Here is a 24,229-nt window from a genome sequence, read left to right on the forward strand (position 1 = left end):
ATGAGGGGTTGTTTGGTTGGGGGGGGGGGGGGGGTTGTTTGGACTGCTATTTACTATGAATCCTGTGATCATAATCTAGTTCACATATTGCTCGGAAGGGTGTGGCCCAGTGGTCAGTGAAGTGGGGTTGAGAACCATGAGGTATTTGGTTCAAATCCCAATGGAGACAAAAATAACTAGGTGATTTCTTCCCACCTCTCCTAGCCTTGGTGGACACGTATCAGGTGGAATTAGTCGAGCTGCGCGCAAGGTGATTCAGACATAAAAAAAGAAAATAAAAAGAAATCTAGTTCACATATTGTTGGTCTTGTAATAAAGGTTCTTACTTGGTGAGGTTGCTCTAATACATTTGATTTTCTGTGAACCTAAGTAACATAGTTTTTTTCCTAATAAGGCTCAAGTTACCTAGTTTTGTCACTTAAAAAGTTGGACTATGCAATAAGAGATCAAAGAGTAGAGGTTGGTCGCTTGTCTCTAAATTATGTTTTTATTGCAGCCAAAAGCAGCCCCTTTTGAAAAGTAAAGTTATATTCCTCTTGTTTTCAGGAAGTAACAACATGTCGGAATCTCAAAGGAGGCCAGCGGTGATTGGGATCAGGAGTGGAAACGGGCACATCAATGGTGCACTTCCATTGAGGTCTCCGATTTCTAGAGCTGAAGTTGCTGAGTTCTGTCATGCCCTTGGCGGGAAACGGCCTATTAATAGCATCTTAATTGCAAACAACGGTATGGCAGCTGTGAAGTTTATACGTAGTATTAGGACGTGGGCGTATGAGACATTTGGTTCAGAGAAGGCAATTTTGTTGGTTGCAATGGCTACGCCTGAGGACATGAGGATAAATGCAGAACACATTAGAATAGCTGATCAGTTTGTAGAAGTTCCTGGTGGGACGAATAACAACAACTATGCTAATGTGCAGCTCATTGTGGAGGTTTGTAAATATCTTTTTAAGCCAATGAGAACAATTTGTCTCCAGATAACTTGATATTGCATGTGCATCTGGTTGTACCTGTTTACATTTTAAAACCTTCTTGTAAAGGGACCAGGGATCGATGCGAAAAGCAAAAAGCAAATAGTTACACACAGTGTACTTTCTTTTGTGTAGATGGCAGAGATGACTCGTGTCGATGCAGTTTGGCCTGGTTGGGGTCATGCATCAGAAAACCCTGAACTGCCAGATGCATTGGATGCAAAGGGGATCATATTTCTTGGGCCACCAGCTACATCAATGGCAGCACTAGGAGACAAGATTGGTTCATCTTTGATTGCTCAAGCTGCAGAAGTACCCACCCTTCCGTGGAGTGGCTCCCATGTAAGTCTTTATTATCATTCTTCTCTATTAGTCTCATAGTGTTCAGTCTGCATCTAATGGACAGTTCGCCAATCACACAGGTCAAAGTTCCTCCAGAAAGCTCTTTGGTTTGTATCCCAGATGAAATATATGCTAAAGCATGCGTTTACACGACGGAAGAAGCAATTGCTAGTTGTCAAGTAGTAGGTTACCCGGCAATGATCAAGGCATCCTGGGGTGGTGGTGGTAAAGGCATAAGAAAGGTCTGCCTTTTTGTATACTAGCACAGCGAGTAGTGTAAATAACAATGTTAATTTGATAAGTTCTTGCAAAAATGGAAAGGTAGAATGAAAGAAATAAAAAGACTAGTGGAATATACAAGATATTGATTCAACCTAACTCCATTTGTTACTTGATCATTCCAGGTACATAATGATGACGAAGTTAGGGCACTATTCAAGCAAGTTCAGGGTGAAGTTCCTGGCTCTCCAATATTTATAATGAAAGTTGCTTCTCAGGTTCAGCCATCTTCTTTCTTGTTTGATCTTAGTGCTCGAACATATCTTTGGAGAGAATATTTTTAACATTAGAATCTTTTTTTTTTCTTTTTAAATAACTAGAGTCGGCATCTAGAAGTCCAGTTACTATGTGATCAATATGGCAATGTTGCAGCTTTGCACAGCCGTGATTGTAGTGTTCAAAGGCGACACCAAAAGGTTAGTTTGTATTTAACTTTTGATTATTGTTTAGATGAATTATAAAGACAATGCTTATCTTCTTCTATTTGCAATGTTGAGGCAAATAGCAGAGCTTATGTAGGGCAGCCAAGGATAGACATCAGTGAAATGTCATCACTAATGTGTCTTAATTTTCTTGAAACTTAGATAATTGAAGAGGGGCCAATTACAGTCGCTCCGATAGACACAGTGAAAAAACTTGAGCAGGCTGCTAGAAGACTGGCCAAATGTGTCAATTACATTGGAGCTGCCACTGTTGAGTATCTTTACAGTATGGACACTGGAGAGTACTATTTCTTGGAACTCAACCCTCGGTTACAGGTTGGTGATACTGCCATCTGCTTGAGTGCACCCGAGTCCAAATCTTTTTGTTCACCATATTGAGGAAGGGATTGATCAATTTTATTTTCTTGTTTGTCTCATGTGTGTTTAAAGCCAAAGCATTAATAGTCAAGAATTAATTTGATGTTGATTCTTACTGTAAAACTTTTTTCTGATCGTGATCACCTCTATTATGATCTGGAACTTTTTTGTTTAAGTTACATCTTTCTCATTCTATTAGGTTGAACACCCTGTAACTGAATGGATAGCAGAAATAAATCTGCCAGCAGCTCAAGTTGCTGTTGGCATGGGGATTCCTCTGTGGCAAATTCCAGGTTTTGTACCACATGTCACTCTTCTTGGCTTAAGATGTTCGGGTTTCTCCTTCCCCTTTTTTCAATCGTTCTTCTCTGATTCTATTAGAAATACGACGGTTCTATGGAATGGAACATGGTGCGGGATATGATGCTTGGAGAAAAACATCTATTGTTGCAACACCATTTGATTTTGACAAGGCTGAATCGACAAGGCCAAAAGGTCATTGTGTGGCTGTGCGTGTAACAAGTGAGGATCCCGATGATGGGTTTAAGCCTACCAGTGGTAAAGTACAGGTATTATCTTCTGAAAAGTTTCACTTTCCATTTCTAATCCAGTGCTTTTAGGCTATGTTGTTCAGACTCTTCAAAAATGTCTACGGATGCATGCCGGATCCTCCAGAAGTAGTGTATTTTTGGAGGATCTGAAACAGGTGCTGCAACATCTTTGGAGAGTCCGAGCAACATAACTTTTAGGTTGAATGATTGTTAATTTACATTTCGTAATGTAGGAGCTGAGTTTTAAGAGCAAACCGAATGTGTGGGCATACTTCTCTGTCAAGGTACACATAAACTAGATGGAAATAGAATGTTGGGGTGTTTGAATTGTTGCAAAGCGTAATAATCCTCTTTCCTTGCAGTCTGGCGGTGGCATTCATGAATTTTCAGACTCTCAGTTTGGTAAGCTGAACTTTAATCATACAGCACTATTTCTCTCTTTGATTTATCTTGAATTTTCATCTGAAAAGTTAAGTACTCCCTTTCAATTCATTTGTCTTAATTTACTTTCCTTTTTAGTCTGTTTTAAAAAGAATGCTTCTTTCCCTTTTTGACAACTTTTTAATCTCAACATGACATGTTTATGACCACAAGATTAAAGGATATTTTGGTACATTCTACATATCTTTAGTTTAAGACCACAATATTTTAAAGTTCTCTTTACAATTTGAAATGGAGGGAGAAATTATTTTTTAATATCAACCTAGAATATTCAGCTTCAATTAGGAAGTTGCTTCCTGTTTTGGGTCCACCAATGGTATGACTCAACTTTGTAAAAGATTATAACCTTTTTTCTCCTCATAGCCGAAAAGAAAAATCATTTTTTAATTCCTTTTTTTTTCTTGGGAAACTCACCTCATTCTATTCATGGATGAAAGCATACTTTAGAAGTATACATTACATTAGAACTAAAGGTTCCTGTATGACTGAATGGTAAAAGTTCCTTTGCATCTCTAGCTGTGATGCAGTTTCACCAGTAAAGCACGCATACATCATTTTCTTTTTAATTTGAGTACTAGTTAAAGAATAGCTAATAAGGAAACTGCTTTCTAACGCCAAGCTAATTTGAAACATCAAACGTAGGTGTTTGGGTTTGTGTCAGCCCATGCAGATTTGCATGACATTTCTGCTAATCTTGACTTTTCTGTGTATGTGCGTGTGTGCGCATTTAGGAGATTTTCAACAAAGATTATGGTGATAGCTTATTACTGGATTTGCTTCATTTTTAAGCCGACTTCTATTCTGGTTCTTCCTATAATTTTTTGACAATGTTATCAAACATTGGCTGGATTTTTTTTTTTTTATAATTTCTTATGGAAAATGTTTCCACATATTCTATCAGATTCAGATATCATACCTTGTATTTCAGAATACAAATGCCTGACAAAGAAAATTCCAAAATTGTGTCTAACCTGTTGAATTTATGGACTTCTATATCTTAATACAGGACATGTTTTTGCATTTGGAGAGTCCAGACCCCTGGCCATTGCAAACATGGTTCTCGGACTAAAGGAAATCCAGATCCGAGGAGAGATTCGAACTAATGTTGATTACACGATTGATCTATTGCATGTAAGTCTCAGATTAAAAAAATTCATTACCAACTCCATTCAAGTGTAATTTCTCTGAATTAAGTTGGGCATTTTCTGCAGGCTTCAGATTATAGAGAAAATAAGATACACACTGGCTGGTTGGACAGTAGAATTGCCATGAGGGTTAGAGCAGAAAGACCTCCTTGGTATCTTTCTGTAGTTGGAGGAGCTCTTTATGTAAGTTACTCATTTCATGACTGATGTTTGGTTTGTAAAGATATATCTTGGGAATTTACTTGCAAAATTAATACCAGTAAACCGTGTTTTCACTTGTCAAACTCAGAAAGCTTCTGCAAGTGGTGCGGCCGTGGTTTCTGAATATATTGGTTATCTTGAAAAGGGACAAATCCCACCCAAGGTAATCATTCTTAGAATGTTTGTCCTGGTCTGAATCTTACATTTTCTCCATCTCTTTATTGCAATAACCTGTCATTCATCTATGTGCAGCATATATCCCTTGTGAACTCTCAAGTCTCACTTAACATTGAAGGGAGCAAGTACACAGTAAGTAGGATGCTGTACTCACTTCATTCTATATATTGTTGCCTCTGGTTTTGGTGGTATGAGTGGAGAAGGGAAAAGTTAGCTAATTCTGTTCAACTACCTCTGCAAGAAAGTTGTTTCAATTATCACCTTTTTTTTTGTGTTTCGATTATCGCATTATTTTGTTGGCATTGCTGTTCTTTCCTTGTATGTTGTGTGCTGCTCCCTTGTCATATTATTTCGTTGTTGTTACTGCCTCATTTCTGTACTTGTTTTTTCGAACTGCTTGGAAATACTTTATTTTAAGCTGAGGGTCTATTGGAAACAACCTCTCTATCTCTACGAGGTAGGGGTAAGGTCTGCGTACACTCTACCTTCCCCAGACCCCACTTGTGGGATTACACTGGGTATGTTGTTGTTGCTGTTTTCAGATCTTCTTTCCTGATTCTGTTTCATGGACTGTTTGCAACTCACTAATTTGTTGGTTGTCTCTTAGATTAATATGGTGAGGGGAGGACCAGGAAGCTACAGGTTGAGGATGAATGAATCAGAGATCGAAGCAGAGATACATACTCTGCGTGACGGAGGACTGTTGATGCAGGCAATAATCAATTACCCTGCAACTTTTCTATGTACCCTTTAATCAGAAACTGAACTGTTTTCTATAGTATCCATAGTGTTTTATGTTGTGTATAATTTGTGAAAATGATGTGCGGAAAAGACTGATTTATTCCTTTCACATTCAAACTTATATATACATCTAAGTTCCTTTAATCACTGCAGCTGGACGGGAACAGTCATGTAATATATGCAGAGGAGGAAGCAGCTGGAACTCGCCTTCTAATTGATGGAAGAACTTGCTTGCTACAGGTACCAATAATTGTTCAGTTACCAATATATTTTATTTATGTAGGAACTGGCACCTTCTTATCATATAATATTCGTTGATTCCAGAATGATCATGATCCATCAAAGTTAGTTGCTGAGACACCCTGCAAACTTCTGAGATATTTGATGTCTGATGGTAGTCATGTTGATGCTGACACACCTTATGCAGAGGTAGAGGTGATGAAGATGTGCATGCCCCTTCTTTCACCTGCTTCAGGAGTTATCCATTTTAAGATGTCTGAAGGTCAAGCAATGCAGGTAACGTGTTTGCAAACAAAGCATATATTTCTCTCGTCTGCATCAACTTAAACATAAATTTGTGTGTAGGCTGGTGAGCTCATAGCATCACTTGATTTAGATGACCCTTCTGCTGTTAGAAAAGCTGAGCCTTTTCTTGGAAGCTTTCCTGTTTTGGGACCTCCAACTGCTATATCTGGAAAAGTCCATCAGAGATGTGCTGCAAGTCTGAATGCAGCAAGGATGATTCTTGCCGGATATGACCATAATGTTGATGATGTAAGTAATTTCATATAAAGATTTGAAGTTGATGATAGAACGTAATTGCTTGTGGAACATCTTTTCATCTGAATAGTAATGTAAAAAGCATTTTACCCAATACACGATTTAACACAACTTAATCTTCCAATACCAGGTGGTTCATAACTTGCTAAGTTGCTTGGACAGTCCCGAGCTTCCATTTCTACAGTGGCAAGAATGCATATCTGTGCTGGCAACACGACTTCCGAAGGACCTCAGATTAGATGTAAATGATTGGATAATGATTTTTTCCCTCTGTTGTTGGAAAGTAGTAGTTCTCCAGCTCAATGAATGTTTTGCTTTATGTGTTCTTGTTGCAGTTGGAAGCAAAATTTAAGGAATATGAGGGAATTTCCAGCTTGCAAACTGTTGACTTCCCTGCCAGAATTCTTAGAGGTGTTCTTGAGGTGAGTCTTTTACTACATCTTCTTCTTATTTCACACTAATTTTTGTTGTTTTTTCTTTTATTAGTTCAAGCACTATCTTCTAACGTTGATTTATTTACTTTAGACTCACCTAAGAACCTGCTCAGAAAAAGAAAAAGGAGCTCAGGAAAGACTAGTTGAACCTTTGATGTGTCTCGTCAAGTCTTATGAGGGTGGAAGAGAGAGTCATGCCCGCGGTATCGTCCATTCCCTTTTTGAAGAGTATCTATCTGTTGAAGAATTGTTTAGTGACAATCTCCAGGTTAGTTGTCTTCAAACAATTATTTTACGATAATCATCCTCTGCATGACTACATATCTAAGTTTGGGCACCTTTAATATACTTCAGCATCTGCACTTAAATAAAAGTATAGAAATATTTTAACCATTATATAATATGAGGATGTAGAGTACTCATAGTGAGGTAGTAGAGATGTAAATTAACAAAAACGTAATTTTTCTGACTTATTCACTCTTAATCCTTTCCAATTTCTTTATCAAAATTTTCTTATTATTAGTATGGTAAACATTCCCTAAATTGTTTCTAACAAAGCGGTCCCTTATTATTCATAGACCATGATTTTTTCCTAAAATGATTTGGATTTACATTGTAGATCATATATGCATTCTCATATTATTTATTTTATGTTACCATAAGCATCTATTTTTTTTAAATTTTTTTTGGCCAATCTTCTCTATGGAAAGCCTCAAGATCATTTGAATTATCAAATTTTACTTGCTATTGCATGTCTTCTGTTTTATGATGTTGTCGGTATGAACATGCATACGCTGTGATATCATACCTTGATTTCTGGGTGATGTATCAGCTCTGTCATGTCAGAAACTTTACTCTTCCATTTTTGTTACTCGTTGAGATATTCAGTAATCTACAACTGCAAAATGGAAGGGAGTTGGAACACCACATTAATTCAACTGATATTTGATTCAGTTCTGATGTCTTCCTATTTCAGGCTGATGTGATTGAACGTCTCCGGCTTCAATATAAGAAAGATCTCCTGAAGGTTCTCGACATAGTGCTTTCTCATCAGGTATAAGCTAATTATTCATGTGTTGACTTTCCTTTCTTCTAATGTTGTTTAAGCTGGAAAATATCCAGTACCAATAATGTGTTATTTTACAGGGTGTTAAACGTAAAAACAAGCTTATACTTAGTCTGATGGAGCAACTGGTATATCCCAATCCTGCAGCATACAGGGAAAAACTTATCCGTTTCTCACAACTCAACCATACAAATTATTCCGAGGTTGGTATTGCATATGTTCTTCGATTAAGAGATTGGTACTTCATACTTATGCTTGTCGAAATTTGAGAAACCATATTGTTCGTATCCATACCTTTTGACTTACAATCTTGATATTAAGAAGATCTCTAAGATCAACACTAGAAGCAACTGCTCTTGTCCTTTTCTCCTTGGTTCCTGATATCGTGCGGACTTTTTTAGTTGCTATGGAGTTTTTGTAATGCTAGCCATTTATCATTGTTTAAGTGGAGCACAATGGATAGTCAGAACTGAGAATTAACATTGGCGGATCCAAAATTTAAACTTGATGTGTTCAGTCTTTAAGGTTCTTAGCACATGCGCTTGCTCTCCTTGGGGACCATGTAGTCCGAATCTTCCATCACATCCTTCTGGCCTCTCTCTCTCAACCATTAGATACCGTTCTCGACAATCATCTAGTATGATGATTATTTGACAAGATTGTTTGATTCTCATGATGTGTTATTAAATATATGGGTAACACTAAATCACTTAAAACAGAATTTCTAAGTCTTGATTTGGATTTTACAGTTGGCACTGAAGGCCAGTCAGCTCCTCGAACAAACTAAACTGAGTGAATTACGTTCAAGTATTGCCAGAAGTCTTTCTGAGCTAGAGATGTTCACTGAAGAAGGTGACACTATGGATACTCCTAAGAGGAAAAGTGCCATTAATGAAAGAATGGAAGCTCTAGTGAGTGCTCCTTTAGCAGTCGAAGATGCACTTGTAGGCCTTTTTGATCACGGTGATCACACCCTTCAGAGGCGAGTTGTGGAGACCTATGTTCGTAGACTCTATCAGGTATTGTATTCAAAGACGTAGTATTACTTGTTTTGGTTGAATTTTTGGCGCATCTGCAGTTAAGAAATGTTTATAGTTTCTTTATCTGACTTTTTATATCTACTCTAGCCTTACCTCATTCAAGGGAGTGTGAGGATGCAGTGGCACAGATCTGGACTAATAGCTACATGGCAATTTTTGGAAGAGCATGTGGAGAGAAAGAGTGGATCTGGAGACAATGGGATGGTAAGACCGTTAGTTGAGAAACACAATGAGAAAAAATGGGGAGCCATGGTTATTATCAAATCTCTCCAACTCCTGCCAACAGTACTAACTGCTGCATTGAGGGAGACAGCACATGGCTTGCATGCAGAGATGGCAAATGGATCCACTCCACCAGTCAGTCATGGTAATATGCTGCATATTGCATTGGTGGGCATCAACAACCAAATGAGTTTGCTTCAGGATAGGTATTACCATTGTCGATGTTATGGTTTTCACAGCTCACTTTCTACTGCTAAAGTAACTTCTAAATTAGATACTCCCTCCGTTTCAATTTGTTTGTTAGGTTTTGACTTGACACAGAGTTTAAGAAAGTAAATAAGACGTTTGAATCTCGTGGTCTTAAATTAAAGATATGTGGAATGTACCAAAATTCCCTTTAATCTTATGGTCTTAAACATGCCATGTGGAAAGTTGGAATTAAAGAGTTGCCAAAAAAGGAAAGAGACATTTTCTTTAAAACAGACTAAAACAGAAAGTAAGACAAACAAATTGAAATTGAAATGGAGGGAGTATATGGATAAAAGCATGAGGCATACACGTAGATACCCATTAACAAGTGGTAATAGGATAGACCTTCTTTATCTGGTACGGCTGAATATTTTGCATGTGTATCTGGTCCAATGATGCCAGAAACTGACCTATATCATGTCTTTCCCTTGCTTATTATTGGAATACCATTGTTTGCAGTGGAGATGAAGATCAGGCTCAAGAGAGAATTAACAAGTTAGCCAAAATTTTGAGAGAGAAAGATGTGAGCTCTAGCCTTAAAAGTGCAGGCGTAGAGGTTATCAGTTGCATCATACAGAGAGATGAAGGGAGGGTGCCTATGAGGCATTCCTTTCACTGGTCAGCTGAGAAGCTGTATTATGTGGAGGAGCCTTTACTACGTCATCTAGAGCCTCCTCTATCCATTTACCTTGAGTTGGTTTGTATTTTGCTTAACTTCATCTCTTCCTGTTATTTGTGTCCTATATTACTATTGGTGTTTTTTTTTCCTGGACCATGAGCTGATCTTAGGTTCATAATTCCCCTGGAATACAGGAAAAACTTAAGGTCTATGATAATATAAAGTATACTCCATCCCGAGACCGTCAGTGGCACCTTTATACTGTTGTAGACAAGCAGAGTCCAATCCAGAGGATGTTTCTCAGAACACTTGTTAGACAATCAACATCAGATGACAGTTTACTAGCGTATCAGGGATTGAATCAGGGAACAACTCATTCCCCTTTGACTTTGTCTCTCACTTCAAGAAGCATTTTGAGGTCCTTAACATCGGCACTGGAAGAGCTTGAACTTAATCTCCATAATACGACTCTCAAAGCTGACCATGCTCATATGTACTTGTATATTTTACGAGAGCAGGAGATAGCTGATCTGTTACCATACCACAAGTTAGTAACTTGTTTGTCTTCATGCTTTGCTATTAAGGACAAAAGTCGTCAGATGGCTCACTTCATGACTTTTTGCAGGAAGACAGACCTAAATAATGAGCACAAAGAGGCGGAAGTTCAGAAAATTTTAGAAGACCTAGCGCATGAAATTCATGCATCTGTTGGTGTGAAGATGCATAAGTTAGGTGTTTGTGAGTGGGAAGTGAAACTTTGGGTGTCATCTGCAGGAGATGCAACTGGTGCTTGGAGGATTTTGGTTGCAAATGTGACAGGTCACACCTGCATTGTTCATGTAAGTTAAATTTAGCATGTATGTGAAATTTTTTAATGATTTATCTGATCTGAAACTGGCTTGTATTGTATTGGAGAGCACACATCAGCCACTGTTTGGCCTTGGACCACAAATGGTCACTTTCTTTTATCAATTTTCTCTCTTCTATTATCTTTTCTGGTAGAGAGTTTAAAGTTAATCAAGCTTATGATAGAAATGGTGCATAGTACTGTGTTAGCACCATAAAATTTTGGACCGACATATGTTGTTCCATTGTCATGAAATAATTCATTCCAACTTCATGTATTGGTTTTATTCATAGAAAACTATTAACATTGATATCATGCTATTGGAAATTGAACTCTCAGATTTATCGAGAAGTTGAAGATACAAGAAAACAAAGAGTAGTGTATCATTCAGTCATTGGTGATGGTCCTTTGAATGGCATGCCAGTTACAGCACCATATCCACCTTTAGATGCGCTTGACAAGAAACGGCTTTTGGCTCGCAAGAGCAACAGCACGACTTACTGCTATGATTTTCCTCTGGTAAACATCTGAATAAAAGTAGAATTCTGCTGGCTATTACAATCTGAATCAATATCAACATCCTAAAAAAAAATCCCTCATGCAGGCATTTGAAGCAGCATTGGAGAAGTCTTGGGCAAGTCATAATCCTCGAACAGAAAAGCCTAAGGACAAGGTCCTCCTGAAGGTCACAGAGTTAAGTTTTGCTGACAAAGAAGGAAGCTGGGGTACTCCTCTTGTCTCTGTGGTGCGTCAGCCTGGATTCAATGATGTTGGCTTGGTGGCATGGATAATGGAAATGTCTACCCCCGAGTTCCCTATGGGAAGGAAAATTCTTGTTGTGGCAAATGATGTCACCCACATAAATGGATCTTTTGGCCCAAGAGAAGATGCATTTTTCCAAGCAGTGACTGATGTTGCTTGCGCACAGAAAATTCCACTTATTTATTTGGCAGCAAATTCAGGAGCTCGTATTGGTGCAGCTGAGGAGGTAAAGTCTTGCTTCAAAGTTGGATGGTCTGATGAATCAAATCCTGAACGTGGGTTTCAGTATGTATACTTGACTCCTGAGGATCATGAGCGTATTAAATCTTCTGTCATGGCACATGAATTGAAGCTGTCAAATGGTGAAATTCGATGGGTGATAGATACTATTATTGGGAATGAGGATGGCCTAGGTGTTGAGAACTTAAGTGGTAGTGGAGCCATTGCAAGTGCTTATTCTCGGGCATATCATGAAACATTTACCTTGACATATGTAACTGGGAGAACTGTTGGCATAGGTGCTTATCTTGCTCGTCTTGGTATGCGATGTATACAGAGGCTTGATCAGCCAATTATTCTAACAGGTTATTCTGCACTTAACAAACTTTTGGGTAGGGAAGTTTATAGCTCCCACATGCAACTTGGTGGACCTAAAATTATGGCAACTAATGGTGTTGTTCATCTAACTGTCTCTGATGACCTTGAGGGGATATCGGCGATTTTAAATTGGTTGAGCTTCGTTCCACCATATTGTGGTGGTCCACTTCCTATTTCAATTCCTGTGGATCCTCCAGAGAGACCTGTTGAGTACTTCCCAGAAACCACATGTGATCCACGCGCAGCCATATCTGGCTTCACAGATGCAAGTGGAAAGTGGTTGGGAGGCATTTTTGACAAGGAGAGCTTCATTGAGACACTGGAAGGCTGGGCAAGGACTGTTGTGACAGGCAGGGCAAAACTTGGAGGAATCCCTGTAGGAATAGTTGCTGTTGAAACCCAAACTATGAAGCAAGTTATCCCTGCGGATCCTGGACAGCTTGATTCTCACGAAAGGGTTGTCCCTCAAGCAGGGCAAGTATGGTTTCCCGACTCTGCAACTAAAACAGCTCAAGCATTGATGGACTTCAATAGAGAGGAGCTGCCCCTTTTCATTCTTGCCAACTGGAGGGGATTTTCAGGTGGACAGAGGGATCTCTTTGAAGGTATCCTTCAGGCAGGATCAACCATTGTTGAGAACCTCAGAACATACAAGCAACCTGTTTTTGTTTACATCCCTATGATGGGTGAACTCCGTGGTGGGGCATGGGTGGTTGTGGACAGTAAGATCAATTCCGACCACATTGAAATGTATGCAGAACGGACAGCCAGGGGAAATGTCCTTGAGCCAGAAGGTATGATTGAAATTAGATTCAGAACAAAAGAACAGCTCGAGTGCATGGGTAGGACTGACCAACAGCTTATCAATCTCAAGTCAAAGCTTAAGGAAGCCAAGACCACGGGGGTATACGCTAATGTTGATGCCTTAGTGAAGCAAATTAAAACCCGTGAGACACAGCTTTTGCCGGTATACACGCAGATAGCTACAAAGTTTGCAGAGTTGCATGATACTTCATCAAGAATGGCGTCCACGGGGGTGATCCGTAAAATAGTAGATTGGGAAACTTCTCGTTCATTCTTTTACGGACGTCTGCTTCGAAGAGTTGAGGAGGATATGTTGGTCAAAACTGTGAGGAATGCTGCGGGTGACCAGCTTTCTTACAAATCTGCTATGGATATGGTGAAAAACTGGTTTTTGGATTCAAAACAAGGCAAAGTAGATGCTTGGATCGATGATGAAGCCTTTTTCTCATGGAAGAATGACCCCAAGAACTATGAAGAACAACTACAAGAATTGCGGGTGCAAAAGGTACTACTTCAGCTATCGAAGATTGGTGATTCGACATTGGATTTACATGCCCTACCACAAGGTCTTCTTTCCCTCCTACAGAAGGTTAGCAATCAAAGTCTCTCCTGTAGCATCAACATTTTCATCCATTTTACCTTTACTTGCTTTAGGTGCCTTAATAAAAACTTCATGTTTCCATGTGCAGGTCGAGCCAGCAACACGAGAGCAATTGATCAGTGACCTAAAAAAGGTGCTTACTTAGTCAACCAGCTCGTAACCTGTCAGCAATCATTGTCTTCCATTTGATCAGACAGTTTCCTGCCAACCAGTGCATCCTCCTCTTTGGAGAAGCAGCACGGTTAGCACACAATCTGTACCATGATGATTGTTCTCTCTTCACTATCGATAATACATCGTAGAAGCTAGGCAGAACCACTGGTTTAAATTTGTCTCGCGGAGTGTAAATATTAGCAACTTGAGAGTGAGCAGGGTGTAGTCTTCATTCGTTTGAGCAGAGAGATTCGCGGTTCAGCAGGGTCCTTTATTGAAATTTCTGCAGACCTGATCACTCTTTTATGTATAATTACATTGTCATCTTATAGTCTGTCTAACAATTGGTTAGCCTTGAAAATTTATTTATTGAATGAATGCCTAAATAAAATATGAGCTGTAATTTATGCTCCTATTAGTTGCTTATTCAGTACTGAGTTTCTCTTGACCATCCTCTATTTCTCTTTCCCTTATTATTTTGTGTCATTCATAGTATTAGCTTGTAGCAAGAGTGCCAAGTCTTGACAGAACTTTGGTCAATGCCTTAAAAGATATTTATGTCTATGTTGGTGGATGAAGTTAAAACCAACTGTCTATCGAAAACAACCTCTCGCTTCCAAAGTAGGGGTGGTCTTTAAATTTATGCCCCTCAAATTGGTGGTGTTTAATGGTTGAACTCCGGGATCTTAGAAATTTCATTTAATCACATTTAAACACCAACGATCTTAGCCACTTAATGGCTAAAACCAACAATAATCACGTATGAAGATACTATTTGTTACCATGGTCAGTGCATATTTAAAGAAAGGAGTGAAAACACAGTTCAGTACATAAAACATCTCGCGTTAACACTATAATCTTTGTTAACATGGTCAACAAAACCATCTTAAAACTATTTTACAGAGGTCTTGTTTAGTAGTACATAATTAATAGCCTCTTAATAAAAACAAGAAAAGACAAAGGGAAACTCTTATGAAAAAGACTATATTATAACTACACTAACTTTTAACCAATCAAGAATTCTTTTTGGCAATTTGGCTAAGAACCAAAGGGCCACTATCTTTTTTTGGATAAAATGTCCAATCACTTTTTTTGAGGATCCCACAAGTCACTAAAAATTGAATCCAACTCCTTTTTTGTATACTTTTGGTAGATATGTTCCCCTCCCTTGGCCTAATAAGTTTTTGTTTACAATATTACACTTCTTCAGGCAATTTTAATGAACATGTTAGCACAGCATCAGCAACTGTGAGAAAAATCTTGTCCTCACCAATTTGATCTGGAAATTTGGATGCATGTAACTTGTCAATCACTACTCTCCCGGGGTTCGACAGAACAAGCTGTGCAAGAAAAAATGAAGGTAAGATTTCGAGTCACAGAGGCAAATCCAAAATTTAAAGTTGACGTCCTATAGACATGTTTGTTGAAATTTTTGTAATTTTTCACATATGTAAAAGATGATTTACCTGAACATTTCTCTTTTTTAGGCTTCTATGCAACTCTTCCAAGGCATGGATGCCACTGGTGTCAATATCAGTAACAGCTACAAGGAGGAAAAACACGATCAATATATCATCTCGGAGTAAGATAACATACTTTTAATCTCTACTTACGTGACATCTCAACGATCAAGAATTGAATTTTAGGATCACTAGCTGCTTTTCGTTGTTCTTCCTCATCCATTAGCCATCTCAATATCCTGAAAAACGCGTTGATTAGTTTGTTAAGTTCATTTATTCGTAGTACATAAAGATACGAAAGAAAGGGGGAAAGGGGAAGAAATGTCTTTTACCTTTCCTTTATATAGTTAGAGTTTGAAAAGTATATAGCAGAATCAACTCTAACTATCAATACACCAGGAACTTTGGTTGCCTCGGGGTATTGTTGAGTGTTTCTATATACATTTGTCCGCGGTATCCTTCCTAGAGTAGCTGTTCGTGGCCTCGTGACTTGGAGGAGAATCTTAGCAAATGATATTGTTACCTTTGGAAAATGAAAGTAACTATCAGATCTTATTGCTGAAAGATACATTTAAGTTGATGAGATTGTTAAGTTTTTCTGTATGGACTTACCGCGATCAAAAGACCAATCTCAACAGAGGCAAAAACCACGCCAAAGAATGCTCCAATGCAAGCAACAAAGTCAAATTTATCGATTTTCCAGATCAAAATTGCTGCTTCATAGTCAATTAAGCCGAGTACAGCTGAGATAATGATGGCAGCAAGGATTGCATTCGGAGTAAACTTAAAAAGAGGGGTTATGAACTCCAAAGTTAGGAACACGACAACAGACATGACAATGTTGGAAAATGCAGTTTGGCAGCCAGCCATGTAGTTTACTGCTGATCGAGAAAAGGAACCTGCAAGAGGTGAATCGATCAACTAGTTAGACAAACAAACTAATGTGTTGAAAGTTAAAAACACATTATATCATTACTGATCATACTCCGTTTGCTTGTTGATTTGTCTTACCTGTAGCTACATAACAGGATGTCATCGAGCCAACGATGTTCATAGTTCCAAGTGCTACCATCTCTTTGTTTCCGTCCAACTGGTAGTCCTTCATTGAAGCAAATGTTCTTCCGATTGCAACAGCTTCCTATGAATGAAAAGGTAATAATAGATCATACATTTAGTACAGAAATGTGAAAAGGTTCCTTCTTCGACATTTCATTCAAGATTTGACTTACTGTCAATGCAATCACGCCAGCTACAATACCAGTCCTAATCCCTTTTATGAGATAGTCACCACTGAAATATATTTTATCGACAGATGGAGGATTGATTCCCTTCTCTATGGGTCCTACCTGGTAAGATCGTTAAACAAGTCGATTAAAAAGAGATCATCATTTTACTCCAATGATGGAAAATTGAGTGAAAGTAGGAAGAATCTAAAACAAGAACTTACAATGGCAACTCCCCTCCTATCAGCATGAGTAATGTAGACAAAAAAAGTCGAAAGAATGACAGAAATCAAAGGAGCAATTGCAGGTACCCAAAACAGCTTTTTATTCTTCTTTCCCTGGTTGCCAAAAATATCTTAGAATCGAGTAAACGCTACCAAATGCTTTCAAAATTTAGTCGATAGAGCTCAGGACACTTACAATGTACTTCGCGAACAAAAGGAAAGTTAAAAAGGTAGCTCCGATGAGTATTGTCTGCCAATTCCACTGCAAGTTGTTGCAAAATTTCAAGTTATCCATAAAAGACATCTTAGGTAGGATGTTTTCAAGTGACAAGAAAACTTACTTCATGTTCGACCGAATGAAACACTGACTTCATCACAGAAATGATATCTGTTTTCTTAGTAAACTTCTTAATGCCCAAAAAACCTTTAAGTTGCTGAAGGGCAATTGTGATGGCAGCACCACCCATGAATCCAACAACAGCAGCATGAGATAGAAAGTCTATCAAGAAGCCCAATCTGCCAAGAAAACAACGCGGGAGGGTAAGTCAGAAAGAGAAGGAAACAAAGAACAAATACAGTCAAACCTCTCTATAACAATGTCGTTTGTCTGAATGTTATTTATCTGCTAGAGCAAAATGACTGTTATAGAGAACATATGATATAACGTAATATGAAAAAGTGGTTTCAAAGAAAACTTGGTCGTTATAGTGAAATGTTGTTATAGAGGATGACTGTTATAGAGAGGTCTGACTATACATCCAACTCGATACTCAAATGTTTTAATCACCTTAGGATCCCAAGAGTAGCCTGAGTAATGCCAGCGAAAAAGGTTGCTGTGAAAGCAAGCCTCAGATACTCGTCTGGATGTTTACTCGGATCAATTTCATTCCGGAGCAGAGTTCCTAGCAAGAGTGACACAACAGCCACAGGCCCTATGGCTATATCTCTTGAACTGCCCATGAAGGCGTAAACTAGAGGTGGTACAAAGCTGGAGTCTGGAATTTCAAACAAAGAGAAGAATGAAAAAGGACATTTCGCGATTATTAATAAAAATAAAGTTAATAAGGAACACTTACATAATCCATACTGAGGAGCTAAATTTGCAAGCTTTGAGTAGCCAATGTCCTGTCATACCAGTTGAAAGTTTTTTATAAGAGTTTTGTAAAGATCCTAACAATACTGATTTCATTAATACAAATCCTTCGGGCACTATGTTTCTCAGATCCTTCGAAAATGTCATCAGGTGTATGTCGTATCCTCTACAAGTTATGCATTTTCGGAGGATCCGAGCAACATAGTCCAGGAACACTCTTTACCTGAGGAATACAAAGGCTTGCAATGGTGAGACCAGAGATAAGGTCACCTCTGAATTTTCTTAAGTTATAGCTTCTACCCCAATCTAGTATCGGAAATATGGCCTGTAAACCAAGTACAACCTTCCTAGACCTCGTTTGATCCTTGAAAGGACGTAGTGGATCATCTGCGAAGAACGTTTCCTTCACAGTAGTCTTAAACTCTTTGAATATGCCCTGTTTTGGAGGGACTCCAACCTTGTGAATATAGGGTGTTTGGTTGTGTTGTGACGACGAGAAACTCCTTATGTCCATCTCTTTTTTTTCTTCTGCGTCAGCATTAGAATTAGCCATGCTAGAAAAGAACACCTAATTCACCTGTAATGTAGAGGAACTACAATTGAGTTATATCACCATACAAAATACTTAAAGTTTCATTCAAGCTAGTTAATGCAGCCAAATCAACAACACCATATGTAGAGAATATGCAGACCTTACTCCTACCTCGTGGAGGTAGAGAGATTGTTTTCGAAAGACCCTCAACTCAAGTGAAGCAAATCAAAGTAGTAATGGAAAGGAAAAACGACAGTGAAGAAAACATGACAACTAATAGGAAAGCAGTGCAAGAAACAACAATAACATAGTGCGATCACCTAAACATAGTAAACAACAAATGATGACAGATACCAAAAGCCAGAAACTACATGAATAAGGCTAATACAACCTACAACAGACACGGTGCTCTAGACTACCACCAAGCCCTATCCTGTCGAAAAACAAGACAACACTCGACTATCTACTAACCTTCTACCCTAATCCGCGGCCTCCATACACTCTTATCTAAGGTCGTGTCCTCAGTCAAGATATTAGATCAACTTCTATTAGATGTAAAACCATGTGATAAAACAAGAAGTTACACCAACCCTTTCAAAAATTCGATGAACACAGAGGGAAACTTTTAGTTCCAAAACTTACTGAACTTTGCACTACATTAGAAAAGTTCTTGCTTGTTCCTTATATAGATAACTAGAGACTTACAAGTTAAAGTTTTAACTCTACAAGACTATTAGTGGTGTGCTAAAAAAGTAAGCATTTGCCTGGCACATACTATTATTAGAAGCTACAGAACAAAATTATATTCTGTCTAAAAGACAGATGGATCGTCGATAACCATTGATTTACACAAAGTGAGCATGAAATGTTAACAACCTCTATAATTTGAATACATCTAGTATAACAAGATTGAACAATTGACAACCAAAGTTTGGTATGTTGTTCAGAATTAGGCATGTAATTCACCTCACATGGTGCCAATATTTTTCACTAAGACGAAATCTAGAATAACTTCAAATTCATAAAACAGAACATGATACTTTGTTCAACATACGACAAGTGAAAAAAGGCTTAACGTTTGTTTGATGCTTGAATTTGTTCTGTTTTGAGGAATTTATTCTAATGTAAGCATATACTAAAGATCACGTAAAATATCTTGTTTGATGTTAACTTAGGAGTAACATATACATTTTGAAACTCATTCTCTCAACTAAGAACTCATAGCATTCATAACATCTAAATTTTGAATCCGCAGTCACTGAATAATTCCATGATCATGCTCATTCTCTTTAGCTGTTTAATAAAACATACGAAAGTAGTTCTACTATTCAGATGTTTGATAGTAATAACGAATATTAAGCGTTGTAGCTATAGAACAGAATGTCACTTGCCTTTAAGTGAACAACTTTCTGTACTTAATAGTATTAATAAGGACTTTTTAGAACATTTTTGATATGATTTCCAGCAAAGTTCTTTTTTGTTTTTGTTTTTTTAGAACCCAGGATAACCCGCAACGATAAAACATTCCACTGTGTAATAGTCTATAAACCACACAGGAGATGTGAACCACAAGAGGCATTGAGGGGAAGTGATCCTGGATCATCTATATGAATAACCATCCACTAAACGGACAAATAATAAAAGAAGTTTATTATTCCAATTTTAGCACAACAAATATGCAATGGCTAGACAAAATCCAACTTTCATACGCCTTACTTAAAAACCATTGATAGTGGACCAAATTAGTACCTATAAATTAAAGAAATGAATTTTTTCTACCTACTTAATTATCTTTAGGTCCCATATATAATTAATTGTTATATTTAAAGAACTTCAAAAGGGTAAACGTGTAGTTATGTGACTTTTTATTTTAAAACAAAATTAATGAAACACGTAAATGGTTAATATCGACATTAAAAATTAAAAAGTCATGATAATTTATTAAGAGGATAGCATCCACTTTTATTGAAACTTTTTAGAGGCATATGTCCCATAATATATTAATATATAACCATCTGTCCCAATTCATATGATGCATTTTAATAGGCACGAATTTAAGGGAAAAAAAAATATTCGTGAAATTAATGGTCTACAATAAAACAAAATATTAGGAGACAGACTAAAAAAAAAAAAGTGAATAACATAAATTAGAATATTAAATGACACATTATCATAAACTAGCACTTTTTTCTAGCAGATAAATTTCCAAGGGTCATTGGCTCATGGTTCGAAACTCCATGGATAACGGGCTCGTCTTTCTATGTTTCCTCACTTAAACCCCCAGCATTTTGTCTATAACATAATTCAAATCAATGACGTGCATCTAACCAACATATACCACAGTCTAACACTAAACCAAAGCTCTGGGGTAAATGAAAGCAAGCGCATAAATAGTAGTAGTATTCATAAACTTAAAATTCTAAATCCACTACTTTCAAAAAGTAAAATGTGGCCAAAAATGTTGAGACAAACAGTATTTTGAAAAGGCAAACGCAACATAAAGCAAGATATGCACACTCTATGGTCCAAATTAAAAAATAAAAAATAAAAAATTCCACTTATTCTGAAATTATTTTTTTAGAGAAAAAAAAAACAAACCTTAAAGAGGAACAAGATGCAAGAAACCAAATGCTGTCCTGGTTCAATGAATCTAACACCACTGAAAAATAATTTTTCTCTCTAATCATATCAAAAGGAAAATAGAAAAAAGGCAAATTATAAGATTCCTCAAAAGAAAAACCTCAAACTCGTTATGATTTGTTTGGTTATCAAGAAAATTTAGAGAAAAAAAATGGTTCAAAGAAAGTGGAGTGAAAAAGGCACAATGAGAGACTGACAGTTATTTAGAGTATTAAAATATGAAGATATAAGGAGATTATTAGAGTTTGTACAAAAAGGGGGAAAAAAGTACCATTAATTATTTTTTCATTAAAGCTTCAAGTGTGAATATGAGGGGGGGGGAAAAACAAAGACACTAAATTCCACATATTAACTAGTACTCTCCTTTTTCGGTAATTCTTTAATTTCAGTAACAATTTAATATATTCTGTGTATCTTTAATTTAAATGCATAATTAATAGTCATTTTTATTTTTTAAAATTTTATATCAAGTTAAAAAATCAAATAAATAGATTATAAAGTAAATCGTCTTGATTTGAGGTTTTAATTAAGTTCCAAATAATGTGGGGTATTGAGGTTGTTTGAATAGTGACATAATATGGTCTAGGTTCACAAAAGTTAAAAGAGACAACCTTGTTTTTATTTGAAGAAAAGTCTAATGTTTGAAAAGTCTATGGTGATCTAGACTTTAGGGTGCCACTATATTTGAAGCAAAAGTCTCCTAAGGAAAAAAAGTAGAAGATGTCGAATGAATAATAGTCAAAAACTAGAAGTATTTTGGATTTTGATTTATTTTAGGTATTTTTAAGTTAAAATTACTTTTTAATATTTATAGCGTTTGAGTAAAAGTAAAAAGTAATTTTAAGTACTCATTTTAAGTTAAAATATAAAAATAAGTCAAAAGCAATAAGTCAAGTCAAATAGGTTCTAAAATTCTCTATGTTCTATTTCTTTTATAATCATAAAAAAAGGATAAGGGTCTGAAAAATACTCCAACTTTGATCGGATTTGCTGTTGCGATACTAAACTTTCATGAGGACCTATTACATCCCTAGACTATTTAATACCGTATTTTAAACATATATATTTTGCCCTCGTGGAACATTAAAAAATAATACAAAATTATAAATAGTAATGTGTCCACGCGGGCACATATATACCTTTAAAAATACACTATTAACTAGTTCAGGGGGTAAAAAATACGGTATTAAATAGTCTAGGGAGGCAATAGGTCCTCATGAAAGTTTAGTATTGACAACAACAAATCCGACCAAAGTTGGGGTATTTTTCAGACCCTTATCCCTAAAAAAAATTATCTAATATTTTTATAACAAAATATGAATAGATGAAATTTTTTTTTGTCTAGTATGTTTATGTTTTGCTAGATTTGATTACTTGAAAAACATTATATTTTTCGTAAGTCGGCACATGCTTTTTGTTTCATTTTATGTGTCACAATTCAGAATACGAGAGTCAAAGAGGGTGTTTGAATTGAATTAAAAGTTGGTCAAACCTACTTTTAAGTCAGTTTTTGACTTTCGAAAGTGTTTGACAAATATAAAAAAATAACTTAAAATAAGTCAAAAATGACTTTAAATAAGTTAGAAAGTGTTTGACAAGGTAAAAAAAATAACTTAAAAGAAGTTTAAAATGACTTAAAATAAGTCAAAAAATCAAAAATAGATCTCCCGCGACTTTTTATTTTTGACTTAATAATTATTTTTTTAAGTCAATCTAAACGGGCTCATTTTTTTGTGTGTGAATTTGATTATTTGAACATAGATTCTCTATGTTTTGTATAGTATTTACATATTTAGAAATATATATAAAAAGTACTATAAGTCAAAATAATTAACAATTAAATATATTTGAAAATAATACATGGTCAAGCAAAACTCATTTGATTCTCTCCAAATTGGAATAGTATCACATATAGATCTAATTTATTTTCTTACTTTTGTTTTAAAATGTCATATTTTTATATTTAGTAAATTTTTAATGCTAATATTTTCATTTTATCCTTAATAGTACTTACTTATATTATAAGGATGAGGTGACATGTTTAAAATCATACAATGAAAAGAATATTCTTTTATACTTGTACATGCATTTAATTTAAAACCACTTAATTTAAGCATCTTCTTTACCTTCTTAAGTTTCATGTCTAGCCAAATTAAGATACAAAATATAAAATAATAGAAATAGTTAAAAAAACACTATTTTTTTAATTTTAATTTGTTTGTCTTATTTTTCTTTTTAGTCTATTTTCAAGAAATGATTTTTTTCTTTTTCTTAATACTCTTTAATTCCAACTTTTCATGTGATATATTTAAGGTCACAAGATCAAATAACAGTTTGGTAAAATTATAAGATTCAAAAGTCTTCTTTAATCTTTTAAACTCCGTAACAAATCAAAACCAAACAAACAAATTATATATTAATTATTATGTTTGACGATGATAAGTCTTTTATAGAAACATTAATTTATAGTAAAATAAACACCTCATTTATTATTTTTCATAATTAAAAAAATGTACAAATTCATTATGATTATGAATAAATAAAAACAAAGGAGGAATTATTTATTTTGAAAAATTATTTGCCAGAAACCAAAATATATCACTTATTATGGACAGGAGTAGGTACACTGAATTTAAGTGGTATAAATTATAGTTGGAACAGTAAGACCGCAACTTTAATGTCAATAAATTGTAAGCTGACTTTCACATTCACAAATTTAAAACCGTTACCAACTCATAGGTATTTTTTTAAAAAAAAATTATTTGTGGTCAAATGTATTCGTTTGCGCAATGAATATAATTTGCATCAATTGTATTTATTCACGTGATGAATATACATGTATTAAATGTATTTGGTCGTACAATGAATACAACAAACACAAAATAACAAAAATACGGGAGATTCTATTCATTTGCTCTAACTTCACTTGTATTCATTTGTTCTACTATATTAATTATTACCAACTTGTATTATTTGTACCCATTTGCTCTAACTTCACTTGTATTCATTCACTTTATTGTATAAGCTGGTATCACTAATATTTATTCACTCTAATTTTTCTTGTATTCATTTATAGTTACTGTTCAATTATCACCAAGTTGCATAGATTGTATGCATTCACTTAATTTTTTTGTATCAACCAGTGTTTTCAAAAACGTTTTTGGGGCGAGTCTCGGAGAGGGGCGTTTCAAAAAACGCTTTGAGGTGTAAATTAAAGATGCAAATCTATAAGGCG

At 36.1% G+C, this 24,229-nt stretch overlaps 2 protein-coding genes across 3 annotated transcripts in view; one reads left to right on the forward strand and one right to left on the reverse strand.

Moving 5' to 3' along the window:
* LOC102586340 (acetyl-CoA carboxylase 1) overlaps positions 1–14,259 on the forward strand; it is a 15,079-nt gene extending 820 nt beyond the window's left edge. Inside the window, exons 2-32 of the mRNA XM_006360216.2 lie at positions 547–932; positions 1,107–1,313; positions 1,394–1,555; positions 1,718–1,810; positions 1,913–2,008; positions 2,177–2,350; positions 2,592–2,685; positions 2,774–2,961; positions 3,177–3,227; positions 3,306–3,345; positions 4,391–4,515; positions 4,596–4,712; positions 4,819–4,893; positions 4,983–5,039; positions 5,515–5,619; positions 5,802–5,888; positions 5,973–6,164; positions 6,234–6,422; positions 6,559–6,669; positions 6,764–6,850; positions 6,954–7,130; positions 7,839–7,916; positions 8,009–8,131; positions 8,678–8,947; positions 9,056–9,396; positions 9,899–10,136; positions 10,253–10,605; positions 10,684–10,897; positions 11,245–11,424; positions 11,510–13,657; positions 13,758–14,259. Coding sequence (XP_006360278.2) covers positions 558–932; positions 1,107–1,313; positions 1,394–1,555; positions 1,718–1,810; positions 1,913–2,008; positions 2,177–2,350; positions 2,592–2,685; positions 2,774–2,961; positions 3,177–3,227; positions 3,306–3,345; positions 4,391–4,515; positions 4,596–4,712; positions 4,819–4,893; positions 4,983–5,039; positions 5,515–5,619; positions 5,802–5,888; positions 5,973–6,164; positions 6,234–6,422; positions 6,559–6,669; positions 6,764–6,850; positions 6,954–7,130; positions 7,839–7,916; positions 8,009–8,131; positions 8,678–8,947; positions 9,056–9,396; positions 9,899–10,136; positions 10,253–10,605; positions 10,684–10,897; positions 11,245–11,424; positions 11,510–13,657; positions 13,758–13,814 — 6,804 coding nt within the window. The 5' untranslated portion in view covers positions 547–557 and the 3' untranslated portion in view covers positions 13,815–14,259. The remainder of the gene's footprint in view (positions 1–546; positions 933–1,106; positions 1,314–1,393; positions 1,556–1,717; positions 1,811–1,912; positions 2,009–2,176; positions 2,351–2,591; positions 2,686–2,773; positions 2,962–3,176; positions 3,228–3,305; positions 3,346–4,390; positions 4,516–4,595; positions 4,713–4,818; positions 4,894–4,982; positions 5,040–5,514; positions 5,620–5,801; positions 5,889–5,972; positions 6,165–6,233; positions 6,423–6,558; positions 6,670–6,763; positions 6,851–6,953; positions 7,131–7,838; positions 7,917–8,008; positions 8,132–8,677; positions 8,948–9,055; positions 9,397–9,898; positions 10,137–10,252; positions 10,606–10,683; positions 10,898–11,244; positions 11,425–11,509; positions 13,658–13,757) is intronic.
* Positions 14,260–14,644: 385 nt separating this feature from the next.
* LOC102586662 (sulfate transporter 1.2-like) lies at positions 14,645–21,210 on the reverse strand. 2 transcript variants are annotated; one of them, XM_006360217.2, is made up of 14 exons: positions 20,953–21,210; positions 18,046–18,399; positions 17,806–17,854; positions 17,517–17,724; positions 17,071–17,245; positions 16,926–16,991; positions 16,730–16,843; positions 16,512–16,628; positions 16,294–16,420; positions 15,895–16,181; positions 15,615–15,805; positions 15,436–15,521; positions 15,289–15,365; positions 14,645–15,162 (listed from the first exon to the last, which is right to left on the reverse strand). In XM_006360217.2, exons 2-14 carry the CDS (start codon positions 18,373–18,375, stop codon positions 15,019–15,021), a joined length of 1,971 nt encoding a protein of 656 aa, XP_006360279.1. In that variant the 5' UTR covers positions 18,376–18,399; positions 20,953–21,210; the 3' UTR covers positions 14,645–15,018. The 2 variants fall into 2 exon arrangements, with proteins under 2 accessions (XP_006360279.1, XP_006360280.1); XM_006360218.2 differs by lacking the exon at positions 20,953–21,210 and adding an exon at positions 18,945–19,021.
* Between the last annotated feature and the right edge of the window lie 3,019 nt (positions 21,211–24,229).

This window comes from Solanum tuberosum, unplaced genomic scaffold, assembly GCF_000226075.1.
Source record: "Solanum tuberosum cultivar DM 1-3 516 R44 unplaced genomic scaffold, SolTub_3.0 scf00314, whole genome shotgun sequence".
In the NCBI taxonomy this organism is placed as follows: Eukaryota; Viridiplantae; Streptophyta; class Magnoliopsida; order Solanales; family Solanaceae; genus Solanum; species Solanum tuberosum.

Bases quoted from the DNA above. Each gene is read 5' to 3' on its own strand.
- LOC102586662 (XM_006360217.2), bottom strand. From the start codon at position 18,375: ATGGCTAATTCTAATGCTGACGCAGAAGAAAAAAAAGAGATGGACATA. The intron at 17,725-17,805 runs GTAAGTGTTCCT...TTGAAATTCCAG, and splicing joins AGCTCCTCAGTATGGATTAT to ACTCCAGCTTTGTACCACCT. The intron at 15,806-15,894 runs GTAAGTCCATAC...CATTTTCCAAAG, and splicing joins AGATTGGTCTTTTGATCGCG to GTAACAATATCATTTGCTAA.